Below are 23,898 nucleotides of genomic sequence, written 5' to 3'. Positions count from 1 at the left end.
GAAAAGCAACAGATGGGGGCTGCTTGGCCAGAGCACTGTTGTGCAAAGGCCCAGGGGCAGGGCTGGCCAAGCAGGGAGGGAACGGGTGCCACCGACTCTAAAGAAGGCCTTTAGGTGGCAGGACCGAGGGGCAGGGCACTTGTGCAGCGTACCCCCGAGGGAGCCAGCAACAGCATCAGAGTCAAAGTGACATAATAGCATGGGAGCGCCACGGCTGCAGAATGGGGGAGACGGCCTTCTGGGCAGAGGGACCAAATGGCACCAAGGCCTGGAAGTGTGACCGTGTCTGGCCCAGAGAATGGACTCCATGGCTGGAGGGGCTAGAAGGGGCCAGAGTGGCAGGGTCTGAGGCTGGAAGGACAAACTGATTGGCCTTTGGTGGCAGGCTGAGGCGTTTGGCGTCCACTCTGTGGTCAGTAGGGTTTGGGTGTGTGTTTTAGACAGAAGGACTACCCTGGCAGGTGGGCAGAAGAAGGATCAGGAGGGAGAGGCAGTGGGTCCACATGTGGGCCAGCCGTCATAGGGGACATGAGAGCTGGGGGTCGTTTCAGAAAGTGTCAAGAGGACCCAGTGTCCAGCTGGACGGCAGAGGCTGCAAGAGCTGGAGAGCCAGGGCCTCCAGGGTTTCCAGCCTGGGTGCCTGGGTGGACTCTGGAGAGAGAAGGTGGGGGTGTTTTCCCCAGGTGTGTGAGTCTGAGGTCTTGGTGGGCGCCCAGGGAGCCCTGAAGAGTCCCCTCTACATCCCTAACCCTCCCCGTAAGGTTCCCAGGGATGGTGAAAAGGGTGGCTTGGGAGGAAGTGGGGTCTGGCACGGTGGGCTCTCACAAGGGACCTGACGGGGCATGTGATCTTACCTGGGCAGTTTCTAAATGGCAGAAGGGGGGCCTCAGCCAGGCCCTGGGGCTCCTCCTTCGATTGGCAGAGGAGGAGCTGGTGAGAGCTGCCCTAGGTCACAGGTGGGAGGAGCCAGGGGTCAGGCTAGGCTGTTCTGGGAAGCTGTGGTTTGGGCCTCAGACTGCATTTCCGGTGATGGTGAGCTCAGTTCCCTCACAGCCTCTGCAGACCCACCCGACAGTCGGGGCAGGACGGGGACGTCACTCCTGCAGGGCAGCGCTGCCCACTCTGGGGCCCAGTGGGTAGCTTGGGAGCTGTATTTTTTTCCTTGGAGTCCCTCTAGCTCAGTGGGTCCTCCTTCGTTCCCCCCGCTCCCAGGCCGGAGCACCTAGCGAGCCCTCTCAGGAGCCGAGTCAGAGCCTGCGCTGGTGCCCTGCCCCACCCTTGGCCCTGCTCCAGGCGTCTTGGAAGACCACCCTTCCTTCATTGTCCTCACAGCAGCCTGTGGGAGATGCTGGGTCCTCCCATGTCACACTGGAGGAAACAGAGATCGAGACACTCGTCCCACTCTCAGAGGCTGACTCACAGGAGGGAGGTGGGACGGTGACCTGCAGAGGGACCCCCGGGCTTGCTGGGCTGGCCTCAGAGACCCCCAGCCTTGGTCAGTCTTTCAGGCTGGGCTTCAGACACCTGCCTCACTCAAGTTGCTAATAGATCCCGGCTGCGTTCAAGGGTCCTTGGAAGCAGCCAGTGAAGGTGAGGGAAGGGAGAAGAAGGGAGGAGCCTGTCCTCTGTAGAATGGACTCCACCACAAGCCACCACACTCCCCACCGCGCAGCCTGCTGTGGGGACTGAAGGAGATCAAGGAGATCAGGCCCCCAGCCCAGCAGGCAGTGGCCTCGGGGAGATGGCAGCCTGACTTGTGAGCTGTCCCTCCCCTTCTGTCCTGTCCTCAGGGCCCAGAGTTGAAGTCCATCCCTAACCGGCTCCAACTTAGCTCAGGTAGTGAGCAGAGTGAGCCAGCACTGGTGGCCTAGTGGTTAAAGTTCAGCATGTTCCACTTCAGCGGCCTGGGTTCAGTTCCTGGGCGTGGAACCACACCACTGGTCTGTCAGTAGCCATGCTGTGGTGGCAGCTCACATAGAAGAACCAGAAGGACTCACAACTAGAATATACAACTATGTACTGGGGCTTTGGGGAGAAGAAAGAGAAAGTAGTGATAAGAGGCCGTGGCAGGGTGGGCGCTGCGCTGCCCTTTAAGCAGTTCCCGGCCCCCCAGGCTCACTGCCCCTGCTTCCTGGTGCAACTTCCACTTGCTCAGCACAGCTCACCTTGTGCAGGCATCAGGGAGAGGCATTCAGCCTTGCTGGCCTTCACTGAGAGGCGGGCGCTGATGGCCTGGACCCTCCCAGAGGCACACTTGGTTTGAAAGTGGATGCTTGTTAACCAGGATGATTTTCTGTTGCGGAAATTTCAGGCAGCCTAACTAAGTGAAGCAAACAAAATTTAGGCAGGTGAAGACAAACTGTTTTCTTTTGGGGAAGGGGCAAGGGTCATAACTAGGCTAGTTGTCCCTACCTGGTGTCCCCAGGGGGACGGCTGGGGGATGGAGAGCCGGTACCCGCTCCCCATGTAGCCTGGGGTAGGGGAGACCGGTGGTGGAGGGAAAGGGCTCAGAGCATCCCAGCAGCTCCAGCTGGGAGGGGATCAAGAGAAAACATGGAGGGGCTGTTGGAAAGAAAGGGGCGGGAGGAGAGGGGGCTTCAGAGCTGGAAAAGTGATTAGCAGCTTTGAGGAGGCTGAAGTCAGCCCTGGCAGCCCCGGGGCAGCACAGGCGAGGGGAAGAGCAGTTATTCACAGAGAGCGGGCGAAGATGGCCACCGGGCCAGCCAGCCCCAAAGACAGCCAGATCACAGCCTGTACAGGCAGGTGGCCAGGCCCTGGGGACGGAAGCCCCTCCTGGGGATTGGGATGGGACTGAGTCTGCAGATAAAGCATGGGATCTGTGTCCGGGGTCCAGCTCTGGGCTCCCTAGGACCTTCTGCAAGAGTGGGGAGGCCCGGGAGCCACCCCCAGCCTCCCGGGGTAGTCGTGGGCCGTTTGATCAGTGAGTGTGTAAATCGGGATTTTATGGATCGCTTATTCACTGCTGGAGCTGGGGCCCCCAAATTCCTCTGTGCCCCAGAATGCTTAATCTAGTCCTGAGCTTTCCCCTGGGAGGGGAGGGAGGCCAGTTCCCCCCAGGCCCCCACCCCTCCTGCTGTGTCTCTTCCCAAGGCCCCAGGCTTTGTCACTGCAGGTTGAGCGGTTCAAATGTGCTAATACACTCCCTGGGGGCCGCTGGGCAGTGGGACTTAACCTTCAGTGCTGTGATTGGCCAGAGAGACCATGGGAGGGGGGGTCCTGGCAGCAGCTGGGAGTGTGTATGTGTGTGTGTATGTGCGCGTGTGCATGTGCGCCTGTTTGAGGGAGGGGGTGGGGGGTGTCCATCCTGCTCAGACCACTGGGCAGAGACAAAGGAGCTTCATCTAGCCTGGAACAAGGATTAAGGCCAGAACAAGCCAGGTCCCTACCTGGTCGAGCTGGTTAGGGAGCCCACCTGTCCATCTTTACATCCTCTTGTTACATCTTGACACGGTGGGGCCTTATTCAATGTGTGTTGAATGGATGGATGGATGGATGAGCGGCCAGAGTGACTGCGTGTCTAACTGGGGTAGGGTCTGCTAGAATAATCCAGCACCTGCGAATTCCTAAATCTCCTCCTAAGATTCCTAAGTGTCCCCCCTCCTTCACTGAGCCTCGCTTTAGCCCAGGCCTGGCTGACACAAGGCTGGACATGAGGGACTGGCCAGGCCTCGGGGGACACAGCTGTGACCCCCGGACTGTGTTGCCACTTGAGAGTGCTTTCACTGCGGTCACGTTTCTTCCTGCCAGCCCCCATCTGTCTTTGGGATTTGATGAGGATGAGGATGGTAGGTGAGGGGGGAGGGGTGTCGAGCAGCTGAGGGGGGAGAGAAGGAAGCACAGCCCCAAGGGCCAGATGACAAACTGCCCCATCCTACATCCTCCCCTCCCCTTCAGCCTGCCCCTCCTCTCCTGCCCTGAGCTTGAGGGCACAGGCAGGCAGGACGGGCTGGGCTGGTGGGGAGGGGCTTGGTCCAGCAAGCCCCCTCCCTCCCTGGCTCCTGGGAGGCTTGGGCCAGCCAGGCAGACAACTCCCTAGGAATCCGAAGGAAAGGAGTCTGAATCTAGGGAGGTCTGCCTGGAGACCTCAGGAAGCGAGACTCCAGTCAAGTTCCATGGAGCGCTGCGGGCAGGGGCTCCGGTAGCCGTGGGGACACGCTGGCTGGGGAGAAAGTGCTGCCTGGGGTCAGACCTGTGCTGGGCAGTAGAACCCTCCTCAGTGATGCGAATGTCCTGTGTGTCTGCTGTCCAGTACAGTGGCCGCTCCCCCACGTGACTGCTGAGTGCTGGGAGTGCGGCTCCTGCTGCTGAGGGACTGAATTTTAACTTTAGTAGTAAATTTTAAAAATAATTAATAATGTAAATTTTAAAATAATTGATACATTTTAATGCATTTAAGTAGCCACTTGTGGCTAGCAGATGCGAATTGGCCAGCACAGGATTGGAGGCTGTGTTCAGGGGTCCAAGCCAAGCCCTTGGGTGCAAATCCCTTCATGGCTGTGTGGCCTGGGGCAGGGCCTCTTCCTTCTGCCGTCTGTTGGACCCTTGCCCCACCAGTTCGGGGCTTGTCTGCTCCTGCGGGTGGCTACGCTGCCCTTAAGAGGTCCTGGGTCACCAGGGGGCCAAACACCCAGGGACAGACCAACAGTCCAGGGTGGGAAAGGAGTGGCTGTACAGAGCTCCAGACTTTGAGGCATTTTAGGAACTTTCTTGGGGGTGTCAATCCTCTAAGGCTTCCTGGAAGAGGGGGCTGTGGGGCAGGCTTGGGCTGGAGCTGAGGGATGAGCCAGGGATGGATGGAAGGGCCGTGCCTGAGAGCCTAGCCTGGTGAGGGCCCTGAGTTTGGCGCCCCGGGACTTGGCCACGGCTGGGGGAGGGGCTGGCAGAATGGGCCGAGTCCCAGCTTCTCCCCTTACTAGCTGTTCTGACCTTGAGAGAATCAGTTCTCCTGCCTGAGCCTCTGTTTCCTCCCCTGCAGAATGGGGACAATATGCTTATCTGGCAGCGAAGTCGTGAGGGAGAAACCGGAGGGTAACCATGAAAGTTCTTTGCACACACTGGAAGCCTGGGAGAAAGGGAAGGTTTATCCCCAAGGGTGCTGGGCCCCTGGCCTGGCCTCTCAAGACGAGAGCAGATGGTCACAGCTTGTCTGTGGCCCTGACCGCGACACAGGCAGGGATTTCTGCACTCTCCCCTCCCCCCAGCGCGTGTGCACACACAGCCCAGATGGGGGCCGCTTGGTCAGCCTGGCTCAGGCCCACCTCCTGCTGTTTGGCATTTGACATATGAGGAGTCCAGGGCCGGAGCATCCCCCCCATCCCAGAGAGGAGCCGGGCTGGCGGGGAGGCCTCACTCCCTTGAGGAGGCAGGCTCCCAAGGGGCCTGATCTCTTTACCATGTGTCCTGCGGCCTTTGATGGGGATTCCAGTGCCCCTTTGTCTTCTCGCAGAGGCCTGACTGGGGAAGGAGAGAAGGAGAAAGATTAAAAAGAACGGGAGGCCAGGTGGGGTCCCTGGGGGCCGGGATGGGCAGTTTCCTCTGGTGTTCAGACACAAACTCTGCTTCCAGGAGGCACCCTCCCCTGTCCACTCCTAAGGGAAATCCTGGGCTTTGCCTCTTGCTACCCTCCCCATCTCAAGTGGGCTCCAAGTGTTTGCTTTATTTGGACACAGCTTCTTTGCTCATCTACCCATCCACCTGTCCTTCCATCCATCCATCCATCTACCCATCCACCCATCTACCCATCCATCCATCTATCCACCCATCCACCCATCCATCTACTTATCCACCCATCCACCCATCCACCCTTCCATCCAACCATCCATCCATCCATCCATCCATCCATCCATCCATCTACCCATCCACCCCCCATCCACCCATCCACCTACCCACCCACCCATCTATCCATCCCCCATCCACCCATCCACCTACCCACCCACCTACCCATCCATCCATCCATACATCCATCTACCCACCCACCCACCCATCCATCCATCCATCCATCCATCCTACAGAGTCCATTAAGAACTTATTGTGTGCCAGACACTGTCCTAGGTGCTTGGGATATGACAGTGAACAAAGTCCCTGCTCTCATGGAACTTTCTAGTCGACACAAGACAATAAAGCAACTAGTAGGTCAGATTTATGACAAGTGCTACGGAGAACGTCAGGTTGAGGGGGACAGTGTTTGATGAGGTGATGGTGGAGCAGAGACCTGAAGTAAGTGAGGGTGTGAGCCATGCAGAGAGCTGGGGAAAAGAAAGCGGGCTGTAGGCACCGAGTGCAGCAAGGGCCCCTGAGGTGGGAGCCTGCCTGGTGTAGGGGGAGCAGCGAGAGGCCAGTGTGGCTGGAGGGGAGGCCCGGAGGTAAGGGGGACCCGGTAGGCCACTTGGGCTTTTTTTCTGAGTGAGAGAGGAGCCACTGGAAGCTGCTGGGTCAAAGAATGACATGATCGGACGTCTTTTCAAGGGTCGTCGTGGCTCCTGTGTTGAGACTAGAGAGTGGGGGGCGAGGGTAGAAATGGGGAGATGGGACAGGAGGCTGCTGCAGTCAGCAGGTGAGAGACGGCGTGGAGGGAGGTGGTGAGAAGTGGTGGCAGTTCAAATAGGTTTTGAAGCCAAGGCCCATCTGATTTGCTGGTCTGAGCTGGCAAGGAGAGAAGTTCAAGATGACCCAAGGTTTCTGGCCTGAGCAACTAGTAAGGACGAAGCTACCATTTCCTAAGATGGGGTAGGGGTGGGGTGGGGTGAGGAATCAGAGTTTGATTTTTGGATGCATTAATTGTGCTAATTAAATATTCCACCAGAGGTGTCAGGAAGCAGGCTGACTGCCAGCAGGGCCGGGGGAGAGACCCAGGCTGGAGAAGCTCGTTCAGGAATCCTCAGTGTACAGACGGTGGTCAAGGGCGCGAGACTGGATGGGGGCTCCAAGGAGTTGATGTGGAGAGAAGGACTGAGCCCCCGGCTCTGCAAGGCTCAGAGGGGAGGGTGTGGAAGGAGGGCAGTGAAAGAGGCTGAGGAGGAGAGGAGGCCGGAGGCGGTGAGGACTTTCCAGGAAGGAGGGGTGATCGGCCCAGTCCAAGACTGCTGAGCTGGGCCTGGGGCGACCAGGGACGTAACCACGCGGCCATGTGCGTGGGCGGCCGCAGTGCTGCGTGTGAAAGTCTGGCTGGAAGGGCTCAAGAGAGGAGGGAAGGGGAGGAATCAGAAAACAGTCGTATAGGCAACTTCTAAACTTCTTGGTTTTTGTTTTGCTGAAAAGCAAGTAGGAAGCAATAGGGTGTAGTTGGAGGGGATCAGAGATGATTTTGGGCTTTTTTTCCCCCTAAGATGGAGAAATAAAAGCCTGTTTGTAGGCTGATGAGAATGATCCCGTGGAGGGGGGAGTGCTCCTGCAGGAGAGGGGGAGTGCTCCTGCAGGTGAGGGGGGAATGCTCCTGCAGGAGGGGGGGAGTGCTCCTGCAGGAGGGGGGGAGTGCTCCTGCAGGAGGGGGGATCAAGGGACAGCATCCTTGACACACAATCACCCCAACAGTGACCACACCTGTCCTGACCATTCCCACTCCTTGGAGCTCGTGCATCCATCCTCGTCTTCCTCTGCTCCCCACTCCCTGTCCCCAGCTCCGAGTTCTGCATCATTTCTCCAGATTTGGGGACAGGGAGGGAGACAGGGAGACGGTGCTGATCCCCTGGGCAGACTCCTCCCCTCAGGGGTCTGCTCCTCAGTTTGCATCCTTGCCTCCCCACAGCCTGTGGAGGTGGGGAAAACACTGGCCAGAGGTAGGGGGTCCCCTTTCTGACCTTGGGCAAGCCGCATCTCCTGTCTGGGACTCAGTGTGTCATCTGTAGACAGTATCTATGAGGTGGGGTGCTGTGGGCAGCGAGTGAGTGATGACATGGGCGGGCCGGCACTCCCTGCCCGGCTCTGGCCCCTCCTCTCACCGGCCTCAAGTCCACGCACAGACCACAGTGCTTTCCATCCTCAGAGACTCGTTTTAGGTGCTGCCTGATACCCCCCACCCCGGAAAATAGCTTCAACTGTCTCCAGGCTTCCAGAATTCAGTCTTTTCTTGTCTCTCTTTCTTTTCCTCCCTCCCGCCCTGTCTTTTGGCTGTGACCACTTTTCCCTTATCTTTCCTGTTAGACCACAGCATCCCTGAGGACGGGGGGGGGGGGGGGTCACAGTTCGATCCAATTTTGCATCTCTACCGGCTGATACTCCCTGGGACACTGACGGCATCCTGAGAGTCCCTGCAGAAACGAGCTGCAGCCCCTGCAACGCGGAGTTTTGCAGCCACCTCTCTGGCCTCCTTTGGCTCGTCCCCAAACTTTTATTGAGCCCCACCTACAGTAGGCCCTATGCCAGGCCCAGGGGGTCCCCCCAGGCAGAGTTCTGGGTCCAGCTGTGCTGGGGGCTGCTCGCTGGCCTGGACTGGGAGAAGAGGTTCCTGTGTGGTGGGTACAAGGCGGTGGCAGGTGACTCCTTCTCCGGAGTCCTCTTGTCGCCCCTCCCTCTCCTTTCCTCTTGCAGTAACGGGGAGCTGGCATGAAGGGCAGGGCCCAGTGGTGGGGAACAGTCCTGTTCAAGCCCTGCCAGGCGACCAGAGACCCCCCCCAGGGTACCAGTTTTGAGCAGTAGACAAAAAGCCTGGGACAAAAGGCCTGTGGGAGCCGCGGTGAATAGATTAATGAGATTTCCATATGAGGCCCAACAATGGGATTCCCCTCTCCAGCCCCTTTGTCTGGGGCTGAGATAATGGAGCCGGGGAGCTGGCCCAGGAGGGCAGCGGTGGCCCCTTCTCCACTCAGGCCTGGAGCCGCCACACAGCTGCCCCTCCTTCCCTGCCCGGCCCCCAGCCCCGTCTGGCCAAGCCCCCTCCTTCCCGGTGGGTAATGGAATTCTGAAGCCTAGAATTTCTGTATGATCCAGAATGGGAGTTAGGGGCCTCCTTAGGGAGCTGGAGACGGGCATTGACACTGCATGGTTGGCGTCCCTTCCCACCACATCTTGTATAAAATTTACTTTAAAGGGGTTCCTAGGGAGAGAGAAAAGTTTGCGGTCCACCATCCACACCGTCTCATTTGACAACTGAAGAAGGTGAGGCTTAGAGAGGCTAGGTGTCTTGCCCATGGTCACGGTGACAGCTCAGGGTGATGGCTGCCGTGGGATGCTGGGTGGGCTGGAGGAGGAGTGTCTGAGGCCTGCGTGAGGGAAAAACACACTCTTCCCGTGTGTGTCTCTCCTTTACTCTCACACTGCTTCACTTCCGACGCCAGGTGTGTGGGTTTTCCACACATGAGCCAATTCTGCTGCACCAGCTGAATTTAACTACAAATTTGACTCAATTTGGACACTCTCTACAGGGGAATAGTGTCAGATCCCAAAGGTTAAGGGCTCAGTCCTTCAAGGCTGCCCTCGTTTCAGAGGCCAATCTCAAGTCCATGTTGTCACCCATGCTTCTGACCGATGGGCTATAAATCAGAGGTTCCCGCGACCCGGTCCTCGGGTTCCATTAATTTGCTAGAGCGGCTCGCAGAGCTCAGGGAAGCAGTTTACTTACTAGATTACGGGTTTATTATGAAAGGATATAAGATCAGGAACAGCCAGATGGAAGAGATGCACAGGATAAGGGGCGTGGGAAGGGGCTGGGAGCGTCCACGCCCTCTCTGGGGCCCCACCCTCCCAGCGCCTCCATGTGTTGCCCTTTTGGGGTCTTGTGGAGGCTGCATTACACAGGCAGGATTGATTAAATCATTGGCCATTGGCGATTGAACTCAATCTCCAGCCCCTTTCCTTTCCTGGGTGGTGGGAGGGGTGTGGGGGGTAGGTTGAAAGTTCCAACCCTCTAATCATGGCTGGTTCCCCTGGCAGCCAGCCTCCATGCTTAGGTTACTAGGAGCTTTCCAAAAATCATCTTATCAGCATAAACTCAGGTGTGGTTGAAAGGGGCTTGTATGAATAACAAGACACCCATTTCACTTTTATGGCTTTGAAGCTATTTCAGAAACTGAGGACAAGAGACCAAATATTCTAACGAAAGATGCTCCCATTGCTCTCATTGCTCTGGAAATTCAAGAGTTTGGGGAGCTTCGGGCCAGGAACAGTGGATGAAGACCAGATATATATTTCTTATTATAAATGACACTGTCACAGCCTGTGTGAGGCCCCATGCATGGACTGCTCCGGGCAGGGCATGGCCCATGGGGTTGGACAGGTCCACAAGGACTGAAATGGGCGCACTGAGTGTTTTAGTCACTTGTGAAGGCCGAGTCGCTTCTCCCACGGATCCTGCAAGACTTCCTACAGATGGGCTTTAAGGAATTCTTGACTTCCCCTTCCATCCAGTAATTCTCCCTGTTACTATTTATCGGTGGCCTGTGAGTCTGAAGGACTGCACTCTGCGGCCGGGGTCAGTGGAGTTCCAGCCCGCTCCATGTAGGAGGCCCTTGGCCCTCACGGGTCTGCAGACAAAGAGCTGCCTCGGGAGCCTGACCTTGCTCCCCAAACTTTGCCGCAGTTGCAGAATGTTGCTTTTCCTCCAGAGTCCCAGCCACCCCCAGGGAAGGCCACCGACCCAAATAAGGAGGTCTGTCCAGCCTAGGGGTGTGAACGCGTATCAGGTGGCAAGTTTACAGGAAAGGGACAGCTCTACTTGTTTTGCGGTGAGGACAGAAATTCTGCTGCCTGGGGGCATAGGCGACTTGGGATCCTCCGGGGGAGGTGCTTCCAACTGCAGGTCTGGAGGATAGATATACCGCACTGGAGGCATAGCCGCGTTCCCAGGAAGTACAGGAACGTGTTTCCAGAGGCAGTGCAGGCGGTGTCGTGGCCTCAGGCTCTTCTCTGGCCCGTGAGAACCAAAGGCTGGACCGGGGAGGCAGTGCAGCCGAGAGGGAAGGGCTTGGGCTCTGTCGTCAGACTGCTAGGGTCTGAATCCTGCTCCACTTCTGTTCCAGCTTGTGCCTTGGGGATGTAGTGACCTCTCTGTACCTTAGTCTCCTCACCTGTAAAATGGGGGTGATGACAATGGTGTTATCTCCCAGGGCTACGTAAGCTCAAGCATGTGGAGCACAGAAAAGGGACAGGCTCTGTCCCTAGTGCTGGGCTGCTGGGGAAATGCCACGAGGACCCATCTGTCATGCCAGAGCTGGAAGGACCCTCACCCACAGAACATTCTCCAACCTCCCCCAACCCCAAGGGGAAGTGACTTGTTGGTAGTCACTCAGCAGGGCTGGGCCGCTGCTCGGGTTCCTAACTGCACATTTATCATGCATACTACTGTACCCCACTCTGGCCTGCACACTTTACATACACTCTTTAATCATCATGGCCACTCTTCAAGGCATATGTTATGCCCTTTAACCGATGGAGAAATTGAGGTTCAGTGAGGTCAGGCCACTTGCTCAGGGTCACACATAAGTGTCTGGGCCTGGATTCAAACTCAGGTCTCTCTGATTCAAAGCCCACACTTTCCCCCAAGTCAGGAGGCCTTTCCGCACCTCCAGCTCAGCTGATGGAGGGGACTGGAGGGTGGCCTATGGACCTGGGAGGGAGGCGGGGGCAGGAGCCCTCCAGGTGCAGGAGGCTGAATGGCAGGAGCTTGTGGGCTGGGCCACAGGCAGGCCCACGGTCTCTATGCAGGAGCAAGAGGGCTGGAACAGGCCTGGGTGTGTCAGGAAGCACCCAACTGAGACTGCGCTTAAAGCTTCTGTGTGTATCCGGACCTACCTGCACACGCACAGACACATGCATGTGTGCCTGCAGCTGTGCACATCTGTGCATGTTCCAGCGGTCCGTGCACGCATGCTGGTGTGTCCTCAGGCTCCCATGGGTCAGCATTCTTAGCCTGCCTGTAGGTCAGGCAACTGCACCTCCCTCTCCCTGAAATTCTGCCCTCCTCTTGCCCCCTTGGGTTGTCTACTTGAGCTTGCTCCTCAGGCAGTTGGGTTCTGGCCAGATCTTTGTTCTTTCCCTTGGAAGAGGTGGGAGGAAGTCTTGAGTGCTATGTGACTAAGTTCGGCAGAACTTGGTGATCTGGTCCCCTGCTCCCCAGTTAGACCACTAAAGGACCTCTAGCAGAGGCCAGATGGTGAAGGAGAAGGGGAAGAGAGATGGCTGCTAGCTAGTGGGGGACTTAGGCTGAAGGAGGTCTTTTTGAAGATGGGAAAGAATTGAGCTTGCTATGGGGAGGGGGCCTGGACGCTGTAGTGGGGGGAATAGTTAATAATAATAATAATAGTTGATGGGGCAAGATCCCAGCCTGGGCCAGGATGGGGTCAAGGGCTGGGGTGGACGGACCTCAGGCGTCCTGCACTGCAAAGTGGATGTAGATGTTGATAAAGGTGAGGACAGACAAAAGGCCAGAGGTGAGGGAGATGTGCCCCTGGGAAGAGAATTACCCGGAGGAGAAGTATCTGATGGGCTTGAGGGTAGAGCTCACGTGGGCTGGATGAGCTGCCCAGACAGGTCCCCTCTAGGGAGGGGCTCATCCTGGAGTGGAAGCAGGAGGCTGGGTGTGAAGCCCGGAGGACAGGCTTGGGGGGCTGGAGGTGGGTTCCTGGAGCCCCCAGTAGCTGACGTAGAGAGTTTCAGTGACGACCAGGGTGTGTGGTCTTCAGGGAAGATGGCTGCGGCCAGGGCAGGAGCGGGTGGGAGGGAGGGCAGAGAGGACACCACAAAACAGCCACGAGGAGGAGCAGAGGGTCTGGCAGGCGGTGAAGGAAGTGCGTGTGGACAAGTCCAGATCCAGAGCCTTCTTTACTGTGTCTGTGTGCTGGGAGGGGTCACTTTTTCTCCCCAGCACGCCCAGTTTAATACGCTCAGGCAAAGTGCCATCATCAAGGTCAATCTCTCTTCATATTAAGGAGCCAAAGCACAGATAGCAGTAAATAGGAAAAAAGGGTTTGGGGTCCATGTCATAACGCAGTATTTGCATTTGTCTAACGTGGACGTTACCTCCTGTGACCCTGCAGCCAGAACCACTTGTGATTTCTAGGGTTGCAGGACGTTAGCCCTTTACACCAGGTAATGCCTCTGCTCTTGGTGACGCCTCTCAGCGGAGCTGGAGAGCTGCATTTCTGCCCCTGGCCCTCACACCCAGCTCTGCTGTCTGCTCAGCCCTCTTGCCATTGGTGGCCAGGACCACCAGATGGAGGTGAACGCCCCTCATGAACTCCGCTTTCCTTTGTAAGCTTTAGTGTCTGTGGCTCGTGCCTTCCTTAGGCAGCAGGGCTGAGAGTATAGTTCATTTTCAAAGAGCGTCCTCTCCCTTTGATGTCAGGTCAGAGTCAGAGGAGGTAGTGAGATCAATGGGGGTGGTGCTGTCGACAGGCTGCTGCAGGTAAGGGCAACTGTGAAGCTGAGAAGCGACTGGATTATTTTCAGCTTCTTCTTCTCCCTCCCTCTCCCCCCCATATACCCACTTCCAAGGCTCCGGTGACCCAACATTTCTTGGTGCTCCCTCCAGGCTTGCAATGTATGGTTAACTAGGTTGCGCACTGCATATGAGACCTTCTTCTAAAGGGCACGATTCACCCCAGAGACATGGTAATTTGTAGATTTGTTATGACAATTTTCCAGAAGGTGGCAGTAAAGTGTCTTGAGGAGGGGAATAGGGCGTATGAGCTAGCACAGCCCTGGCTTTCTGAATGCATTGTGCTCTGCACCTTGGAAAGTGCTGGAACCCTCTAGCCTGTCTGGCCAACTTGGTTTCTCACCCTTCAAAGTCCAGTAAAGACACCACTCCCTGGTGAGCCCTTCTCAACCAGGTGCGGCATGTTCCCCTGAGCCCTTGGCACACACCTCTATTTTCCCACCTCACAGGGGACACTGTCTACCTGAATCCGTCACCTGGCTGAACCATCACATTCACCTTTCAGTCAGCCCCCATGCCTAGCACAGCACTTAGTATTTGCTCAATAAAAATTTGTTGAAGAAAGAATACTGAAACTGTAAGTTTGTCTTATCAAAAGCTTAGGTTTGAGAAATCATCATCAGTAAAAGCTGTGTCTGGCATGCCAGGGGCCCATTTAGTCTCTGAGATTTCATCCTTAGATCAGGCCAACCCACTGGAGCCACGTGCCCGGAGAGTGCTACTCCCTGGGCCCCGAGTCCCTTTTACTAGGTTTGGCTCATGCCTTGACTGGTGCTGTGGGACAGTGTAAGAAACAGCCATGCAGGGGCTGGCCCGGTGGTGCAGCGGTTAAGTTCACACGTTCCGCTTCAGCGGCCCTGTGTCAGCCGGTTCGGATCCTGGGTGCGGACATGGCACCGTTTGTCAGGCCATGCTGTGGTAGGTGTCCCACATATAAAGTAGAGGAAGATGGGCATGATGTTAGCTCAGGGCCAGTCTTCCTCAGCAACAAAGAGGAGGATTGGCAGCAGCTGTTAGCTCAGGGCTAATCTTCCTCACACACAAAAAAGAAAGAGCTGTGGAACATTTCTGCTGTGTTTAGGGCAAGGCTAAGAAGACATTGTTTATTACATCTCACAGGTCTGCTTCTTGAGGTCCGTGACAAAAAGTTCTATGATCTCTATGCCAGGAGTATTTTTGCTTCTTTTGAGGATGGTGGTGTTTTTTACTTTACAAAGTGAGTTACTTGGTTACTGGGAAATTTGTGACCCACTTTCTATGATGTGTACTGACTTTCTCCCACCTTCTCTGGAATGGTTTGTCTATTCTAAATAACCATTTTTGTATCTGGGAGAGACACGTGTTGGGGAGGAGGCAGGTGGCAGCACCTCCCTGGGCACACAGCCGTCACGTGCAAAGGTGGCTCTGGGACCCAGCTACTCTGACTTCATCAGGCGGAGAGTAAAGGAAACCAAGTGGGAAGGAAGTGAATGCTTCTGGGTCAGCGCCTGGGGTTTCCCAGAGAGGGTGAAGCACTGCCACAGATGGCATCTCTGACCTCAGGCCCCAGGAGGGCCCTGGAACCTCAGGGAAGACTGAGGTGAAGAGAGCACTTAGGACTATTGAGCTGCCGGGCCATGAGGCCGGGGCCCTGGGCCCGCCTCCCTCATCGTCACACTACCCCGGTGCCTTCAGTGTGCGGCCCATGCTGGGGATGCAGCAAACACGTTCCTGAATGAGCCCCACCTAGGGCTGACTGTTCTAGGGCTGGGGTGTCCCCCATCGCCTGACCCTTCACTACATTAGGTCTGAAAGTAAGGACCGTGTGTCCTGGAGGGCAGCGCTGGTGTGGCCAAGACAATAATAATCATTGCCTATAAGAAGTTAGGCAAATGTGTCGTTTCCAGATTCCTCTTGGGTCTGAGTTAAGTATTTTCAGATAACTTTAATCCTGGACATGAGGGGCAAGGCAAGCGGCGTGTCTTTGGCGCCTGGAGAAGGATGCCCCAGGAGGGTAGACGGGTGGGTGGTGGATGCGGGAAACCAGCCCGCCCCAAGCTGCAGTCGAAGCGGGTTGGCCGGTGGCTGCCGTGGGGGTCCTCAGAGGCTCTGCAGCACCTCTCTAGCTGTTTCTCTTGCCTGCAGCTCTGTCGAAGATGCACTGGACACCGGAACACGCCCAGCCCCTCAACCAGTGGCCAGAGCAGCACCTGGACGTCTCCTCCACCACCCCGTCGCCGGCCCACAAGTTGGAACTGCCCCCTGGGGGTCGCCAGCGCTGCCACTATGCTTGGGCACACGACGACATCTCTGCCCTCACTGCCTCCAACCTCCTCAAGCGCTACGCAGAGAAGTACTCGGGGGTCCTGGACTCACCCTACGAGCGCCCCGCCCTGGGCGGCTACGGCGACGCCGCCTTCCTCAACGGCGCCAAGGGGGACCCCGAGCCCTGGCCCGGGCCGGAGCCGCCCTACCCTCTGGCATCGCTCCACGAGGGCCTCCCGGGGACCAAGTCAGGCAGCGGGGGCGGCTCCGGGGGCCTCGGGGGCTCTCCGGTTCTAGCCGGGAACCTGCCTGAGCCGCTCTACGCCGGCAATGCGTGCGGGGGCCCGTCGGCGGCGCCCGAGTACACGGCGGGCTACGGCGGGGGCTACCTGGCCCCGGGGTACTGCGCGCAGGGCGCCGCCGCGCTGCCGCCGCCGCCCCCCGCCGCGCTGCTGCAGCCCCCGCCGCCGCCGGGCTACGGCCCCTCGGGGCCGCTCTACAACTACCCCGCGGGGGGCTACGCCGCGCAGCCGGGCTACGGCGCCCTGCCGCCGCCGCCGGGCCCGGGCCCGGGCTCCTACCTGACCTCGGGGCTGCCGGCGCCCACGCCCCTGGCCGCGCCAGGCCCACCCCGGCCCGCGCCCGCCCCCTACGCCTTCCCGGAGGGTGGCGTGTCGCTGAAGCGCAAGGCGTCCGACGAGGGCGCCGACGGCCGCTACCGCAAGTACGTCTACGAGCCCACCAAGGCCCCGGCGGCCGACGGCGCCCCCTACCCCGCGGCGGACAACGGCGACTGTCGGGGCAACGGGTTCCGGGCGAAGCCGCCGGGCGTCGCCGAGGAGGCGTCGGGCAAGTACGGGGCCGGCGTCCCGCTCAAGGTCCTGGGCTCCCCCGTCTACGGCGCGCCCCTCGAGCCCTTTGAAAAGTTCCCAGAGCGCGCCCCGGCGCCGGCTCCCCGCGGGGGCTTCGCCGTGCCGTCGGGGGAGCCTCCCAAGGGCGTGGACCCGGGCGCCCTGGAGCTGGCGACGAGCAAGATGGTGGAGTGCGGGCCCCCGGTGCAGTGGGCGGACGTGGCGGGCCAGGGCGCGCTCAAGGCGGCGCTGGAGGAGGAGCTGCTGTGGCCCCTGCTGAGGCCGCCCGCCTACCCCGGCAGCCCGCGCCCGCCGCGGACCGTGCTACTCTTCGGGCCGCGCGGCGCCGGCAAAACACTGCTGGGCCGCTGCCTGGCCACGCAGCTGGGCGCCACGCTGCTGCGCCTGCGCGGGGCGACGCTGGCCGCGCCGGGCGCCGCCGAGGGCGCGCGCCTCCTCCAGGCCGCCTTCGCGGCTGCGCGCTGCCGCCCGCCGGCCGTGCTGCTCATCAGCGAGCTGGACGCCCTGCTGCCGGCCCGGGACGACGGCGCCGCCGCGGCGGGCGCGCTGCAGGCGCCGCTCCTGGCCTGCCTGGACGGCGGCTGCGGGGCCGGGGCCGACGGCGTGCTGGTCGTGGGCACCACGTCGCGGCCCGCGGCCCTGGACGAGGCCACCCGCCGGCGCTTCGCGCTCCGCTTCTACGTGGCGCTGCCCGACGGTCCGGCCCGCGGGCAGATCCTGCAGTGGGCGCTGGCCCAGCACGGCTGCGCGCTGAGCGAGCGGGAGCTGGCGGCCCTGGTGCAGGGCACCCAGGGCTTCTCCGGGGGCGAGCTGGGCCAGCTGTGCCAGCAGGCGGCGGCCGGGGCGGGCCTCCCAGGGCTGCAGCGCCCCCTCTCCTACAAGGACTTGGAGGCGGCGCTGGCCAAGGTGGGCCCTCGGGCCTCCGCCAAGGACCTGGACTCGTTGGTGGAGTGGGACAAAATGTACGGCTCCGGACACTGACGGCGGCTGCGGACATTGACTGCGGCCTCCGGGGGAGGCCGCTGGAGCCGCCGCCCCTTCCTCCCTCCCTCCCTCCCTGTGCCCTCCGTTTGGGAGGGATGTGTTTAACCAAACCGGGCTGGGAGGGCGCCCGAGTGAGGAATGTGGGGTGGGTCCGCGGGGCCGGTGGGGGGGGGGGGGGCTGCCGGTGGATTTTTTTCGTGGGAAGGAAAATGCTTCTGCTAGGCAGATAGATGCCATATGCGCTGTGTACTCAGGTTTTCCCTATTTATTGTGGACGGGAAGCTTGCCATCTCCGCCCCAGGGACGGGCAGATCCGGGGCCTAAGGAACTCCTGCTCTCTCGCCACAATCCTTTTGTCTCCTCGCTGTCTGAATGGCTCCCCTGCTTTCCCCCACTCCCCTCCCCCTTTGCATCGCGTAGTTTTCTGTCCCCTTCGCTTTGTCACCCGCCCGCCCCCTCCCCCTTTGCTGGCCCTGTTCTCTTTTGCTTCTCTCTCCCCTGTCTCTATCCATCACCCTCTGTGCTTCCTTCTCTGTTCTGCTCTCCAGCCTCTCTGTGTCTTGGTGCCTCTCCCTGCCTTCTGTCCCTCTCATTCAAAGACTGCAGTGTCCCTTTGCAGGAGATCTGGAGGTCCAGGGGCTGGGGAGGAGCGGGTAGGGAGTTCCCTCCCACCCTGTTATCCCTCACCCAGCTGACACCTTGGGTCTGAGAGGGTCAAGCAAAAAAACAAAAACAAAAACAAAAACAAAAAAAAGAACACCCAAAGAAGGGTTTTTTGTTGTTTGTTTTTGAGGGGGAAATCCCAGAAATGTAGCTTGTTCAATATTTTAGGCCTCTTATTTTTGTAAGATGTGTAGAATTTGCTGTTTTTCTTTTTATTTTGACAACTCAGGAAGAAACTGACCTCAGAAAGAATGTTAGTTTTTGGCTGCTCTCCTGTGTGTCCCTACTCGGACTGTCCCCAACCCCCACCCCCCCTCCCGCCCCCCCAGCAGATTCTCCCGGAAGACTCAGAAAGTGAGAGACTTTCCGGCGAGGGCAGAGGCAGACCAGAGGCCACGCAGAAACCCCTCCTCTTCCTGGGATAGAAGCAGAATGTATTTCTAGGGCTTCCCCGGCAGGTCCCAGGTTGTAGGCAGGGGTGTGGAGGAGGGGGTGGTGGGACTGGAGAGGAAGGTCTTGTTCCCGTCCCATGGCTCTCCTCGCCGGGCCCCAGCCCTCAGCTGTGTTTTCTGTGAAGGGTTCTTTATCCAGAGTTGGGATGCCCGTGCCCACCTCCTGCCCCAGACCCACAAAGTAGGCTGAAAGGGCCCACACGGGACGATGACCCCGGCAGAAACTCCCCATAGAGGTCATCTCGCTGGCCCTTGCCTAGGCAGAAGTCTCCTGTAGCTTATGCCAAGAGGATTCCCTCAGGAGGGCAGACAGTCTGGCCACAAGGCTGGCTGGCAAAAAGCTGATTACAGACTCAGCCTCCCTCATCTGCTGGGGAGCTCTGAGGAGGACTCAGCATTTTAGAGGGTTCTATGGGGAAGTGTGTCTCTCCCTTTCTCCCAGGGTCCTAGGGCTGAGCTCCAGGGGCTGTGAGAGGGTATGGAGATGGGCAGGCTGTTTATCCCTGACAGTGGGGGCTTGTTCTCAGCCCCACCCAGACTTCCCACCAGAAGCCCAGGCATGGGGCCCCGTCCTTGTGGGAACCATATTCCTCTCCTTCCCACCAATTTCCCAATGGGACTTCAGCCATTTGTCCCCTTCCCCTCAGGGAGCCCATTTCACAACTCTGACGTTTGGTCCAAAGGAGGCGAGGGACCAGCCCACACCCTTACCTCTTTTCTCTCCAGCGCCAGCCTCCCGCCCTGTGTCCCGCTGGCCTTAGAGCTCCGGCAGTCTCTGTACCTCTCCCACTCCCAGCTGGAAGGGTGTTCGTGGGGCACGTTTCAGGTGCCAAGGTGCTGAGGGCCTGTGCTTGCCCAGGAGTGCGAACAGGAAAGCTGCTCTGTTTTTTCCCCTTGGTCTCTGGCCCTCCTCTCCTCAGAGCTGGCTCACTGCAGGCCTTCGGCGGCCCAGAAGCAGTGGGCTGCGGGGTCTTGTCTGTGAAAGGCCCTGGGAGGGAGCAGGGAGCGAGGAGGTCGTCTCAGGTGTGTGTGTGTATGTGGGGGGTGGCGGAAGGCATCAGGGAAGTGGGGTTGGGATCCCAGCCTTCCCTTCAAGAGGCAGGCGGCTCTGGGGGTTGGGGAAGAGCTCACTGACCGAGACCCAGGGCCCCCACTGCCTCCTCTGCTGGCCTTGGGGAACTTTGCACAAGGAGACAGCCCCCAGTCTACTAGCACCTACCTCATGGGCACTGGGGTGGGTGGGGAAGGGCAGGTCCAGCTCCGGCAGTGTTGGGGGGGCATACCAAAGAATCCAGGGGCAGGGATTGGGGGGGGCAGACTCGCAAGCTGGCCCTCTCCTTCCTCTACCCAGATTGGGGTTGGGGTCCCCTCCTTCAGCTGTAACCATTTCTACCTCATTTTGCTGCGTGTTGTACATGGACGTATTTATCTCCTGTCTGACGATGCTCTGCAGTTGTGGTCTGTCTACCTCAGAAGAGACTGTATTTTAAAAGAAAGTATTACACAGTATTAAAGTGATGACGTGGTTTCCAGAGGATTTCTTGGGGGCAGCAGGATGTGGGGAGCCCTGTGGGGAATGCCGGCTCTCAGTCTCCAGGGCCATGGGTGTGGCTCTGTGGGTGCTTCTGTTTCTTCAGCAAAACGTCATGGTGGGACTCCTGTTCGCTCTGGCACAGCAAGTGCCTACGAGGCGCTGGGCAGTGAGGCCGCGGGGTGAAAAGCCCCCGGACAGGGAAGGCCCTTCTGCAGTTCTGACCTCTCAGAGGCTCTGGGACTGACTCATATCCCCCGAGCCCTGAAATGTGAGGGGAAAGAACGGCTCCCATGTTTGCTGAATGAGTGAATGAATGAACAAATGAATGCATGGAGGAAAGGGAGGCTGAGGAGGAAGCGTCACCCGGAACTGGATGGCAGCCCTTGTTGGGGGCTGGGCCTGCGCTTGTCCCCCATTCCTGGATGGAGGGACAGCGGGCAGAGGGCAGGGTGTGGAGGCAGCGAGTTCCAGTCTTTAAGGTCACATGGGATCCTTTGTCTGCCAGCATCTGTCAATCCCCAAGCTCTGTCTTTGACAGCTGATCATAAATTGGGAGAGAAAACTAGGAAGGAGCATCTTGCTGAAAAAGCTGTGTGGAGGTACCTGTGAGAGGTCTGGACCCACCACTTCCTGAGGTCCTTGAATGCACTAAGCACGATTCCTGAAAATCCCAGAGTGCAAGGGGAGCGGGCACCCAGGCTGCTGCGGGCTCAGGGCTTGGGGCATAGCTGGGCTTTCGGGAGGCAAAGCAAGCCCAAGGGGAGACCTTATGGAGCAAACAGTTTCCCCTGGGAGAGAAACAATTGTGTGTGCCTGGACTGGGTGGGGGAAGGGGCCTTTGGGGGGTCCAGACCCCCTTGCACTCTAGTTGATTTATTGTACATGTACCCTGTGCAGACTCTGTGCGTAGCACTGAGGATACAGAAATGGTTAAGCACAGCCACTGTTCTGGAGAGCCCGCAATACAGGGTGGGAAAAGCTCAAAAATGGATCATTTGAAAATACAACTGGCACGATATTTGGTACAAAGAAGACACTGAGTAAACGTTGAATAAATCCTCGAATTAATTTCCACGTAAGTGTCGTGATGGAGGATGCACAGGTCATCTCAAGAATGCCCAGGAAAGATCCCCTCGTGGTGGTGGTGGTGTCACAAAAACTTCCTGGGCAGGGTTGGGTACAGCCTGGCAAAGCAATGCTGGCTGGAGATTGCACCATACGCGTGGTTTGTCACAAGACCTTAAAGTGCCGGCAGGGGGAGGGAGGAAGTAAGGCTGGAGCAATCACTGGGACTGCAACACTGCACCCCAAGACCCTTCCTTGCCCGTGAAGAGCTGAGGCCCCATGATCAAGCCTGTGTGCATGTTGTGGGGAGGAAGTTGCAAGCTAAGAATTCACACACTGATGCAACAGATCTTTCCTGAACACCTATTATGCACTAGTTGCCATGGGGACCGTGGATGGACCTTCCAGTCTAGTGGAGGAGACAGTAAAAGGCCAGAGCAGCGGGCAGTGCCGTGGGAGTAGAGAGGAGGTGCCTAATGGGGACTCGGCAAAGGGTGTGTCCGGGAGTCAGGGAGGGCTTCCCAGAAGGGACCTGTCAGCTGAGGAGTGGCCCAGGCAGAGCAAAGAGTGCTGGCCAACATCCAAAGGAGAGCCAGAGCCAGGCTTGCTTGGGGAAAGGAAACAAGTGTAGCGAGTGGGGCCCTAGAGTGTGTCTGTGCGAGGCGAGGACTTGCGGAGGACCGTACCTTGTCCAGACAGGCGAGGTTGAGGGTTTGGATACCCAGGGCGGGGAGGATGGGAAATGACAGAGGCTATGAATACTACATTAGTATTCAGTAGGTAGGAAGAGCCTTTAGGAATTGATTGGATATCGGCGATAATGGAGAGCAAGGTGTCTAGAGCTTCAGGTGGAGGACGAGGGCGGGTAAACCGGTTAGAAGAGATAGTAGAGACTTGCTACGCTTGAGGCATCAGTGGGGCGGCCAGGAGGCCGAGGACAGGCTTTTCAATACGAGGGCGCAGGATCCCAGCCTCCGGGGGGTACTGAGTCCCACCAAACCCCTGGGTATTGGGAAACCCTCTCACTCCAATTCCTGGGTGTTGGGAGACCCTCACTCTCATTCCCAGTTCCCGGGTGTCAGGAGGTCCTCCAACAAGTCGCCTGTGTTGGAGACGCCCTCCGCGTCCCTGAAAGTAGGAAGCCCCCTCCCCCACGACGTGCGGTGGCAGGCGCCCCTCCCCCACCCGCGGGCATTCGGAGCCCCTCCCCCACACTCGGTGGGCCCCGTCCCCGCGGCGATGGCTATGGCGGCGTGTGCCCTGGGGTTGGCGCTCTGGGGCTGGGCGCTGGCTCCGGCGGACGCCGTGGACGCTATGGGCCCTCACGCGGCCGTCCGTCTGGCTGAGCTGCTGACCCCGGAGGAGTGCGGCCACTTCCAGTCGCTCCTGAAGGCGCCGGAGCCGGGCGTCGAGGCCGAGCTGGCCCGGCTCTCGGAGGACCGGCTGGCCAGGGTCGAGCGGCCGGAGCCCACGGTGGAACCGGGCCGGCGGCGGCGGCGGCGGGAGGCAGCCGAGGTCTCCGACGGCTGCAGGGAGGGGCTGGCGGCCTGGCTGGCGGCCAAGGCCCCGTCCCTGTCTTGGGACCGCGTGGCCCGGGCCCTCCGGCGCAGCGGCCGCCCCGACGTGGCCCGCGAGCTGGGCAAGAGCCTGCACCAGCAGGCGACGCTGCAGCTGCGCAGGTTCGGCGGGCGCTACCTGCCCGCCCCCGCCGCGCCCGCCGCGCCCGCCGCGCCCGCCGCCCCCGCCGCCCCCGCCGCGCCCGCCGCCCCCGCCGCCCCGCGCCCCCGCCGCGCCGCCCGCCGCGAGCCCGCCTGGGACGCGCTGGAGCTGCTCGTGGAGCGCCGGCCGCCCGCGCCCTACGGGCGGAGCCCTGCGGCCTGGGCCGCGCCGCTGGCGCTCGGGCTCCTCGGCGGCTTCGTGGGCGCGCTGGGCGCCGGCGCGCTGCTCGTCCTGCTCACGCTGTGGATCACGGGCGGCGACGGCGACCCGGCGTGGCCCCGCGGCCCCGGCCTGGCCGCCCCCGCCGAGCGCAGGTCCGCCGGGAGGCCCAGCCGCGGGCAGACCCAGCCGCTCCGGACCGCGCCCCCGCGGCCCGCGCTGCTGGCCGGCCAGGTGCCCGCTCGCCTGCGGCTGTAAAGCGGGGCTGGTGCTGGGCGGACGCTGCCGTCGACAACTATAAAAGTGACGAAATTCGCACAGCAGGGAGCGGTCGGTGTGTTGGTTCGCTGGAAATGACCCGCGCAGCCGACGGGTGGCTGTCAGGGGACGGAGGGGCTCCAGGCCAATCTACGGAGGGGGCGCGGGGGCCTTCCAATTCTCGTCCCCTTTAGTTCCTTATGTCGCAACTGCTTTTCCACTAAGAGCCACCATTTATTGAGCACTAACTGTGTGCCAGGCCCTATGCTAAGCAGTTACAAACCTTATTTGATATGATTTTCAAAACCCTAGAAGGAAGGTATTATCTCCATTACACATGAGGGAACTCAGGCCACAACTAGTTAGTGGCATAGTCGGGGTTTTGAACCCAGAGCTGCCTGAGCTGCGTCTGAGCTCCAGAGGGAATGACCTGTGCGCAGTAAGGGAGCTTGGGACGCACGATGGGCCCGGAATGGGACGCGGCGCCCCTGTTTACTCTGAGGCCCTGCTGGAGTGTTCAGGGGGCAGCACAGCTAGAGGCATGCCCACCTCGAGGGG

The 23,898-nt window shown here is 59.4% G+C and overlaps 2 protein-coding genes across 2 annotated transcripts in view; both read left to right on the top strand.

The window, feature by feature from the left end:
- The window catches only part of FIGNL2 (fidgetin like 2), a 28,366-nt gene extending 8,235 nt beyond the window's left edge, over positions 1-20,131 (top strand). The window contains exon 2 of the mRNA XM_070621372.1: positions 15,515-20,131. Coding sequence (XP_070477473.1) covers positions 15,526-17,487 — 1,962 coding nt within the window. The 5' untranslated portion in view covers positions 15,515-15,525 and the 3' untranslated portion in view covers positions 17,488-20,131. The remainder of the gene's footprint in view (positions 1-15,514) is intronic.
- Positions 20,132-22,084: 1,953 nt separating this feature from the next.
- Positions 22,085-23,436, top strand: TMDD1 (transmembrane and death domain 1). Its single transcript, XM_070621373.1, has one exon. It carries the CDS (start codon positions 22,444-22,446, stop codon positions 23,338-23,340), a length of 897 nt encoding a protein of 298 aa, XP_070477474.1. The 5' UTR covers positions 22,085-22,443; the 3' UTR covers positions 23,341-23,436.
- The last annotated feature ends 462 nt before the right edge of the window (positions 23,437-23,898 follow it).

This window comes from Equus przewalskii, chromosome 5, assembly GCF_037783145.1.
Source record: "Equus przewalskii isolate Varuska chromosome 5, EquPr2, whole genome shotgun sequence".
In the NCBI taxonomy this organism is placed as follows: Eukaryota; Metazoa; Chordata; class Mammalia; order Perissodactyla; family Equidae; genus Equus; species Equus przewalskii.
This window is presented reverse-complemented; position numbering and strand designations above follow the sequence as displayed.

Excerpts from the sequence above, each read along its gene's own strand:
- TMDD1 (XM_070621373.1), top strand. The coding sequence starts at position 22,444 with ATGGCTATGGCGGCGTGTGCCCTGGGGTTGGCGCTCTGGGGCTGGGCG.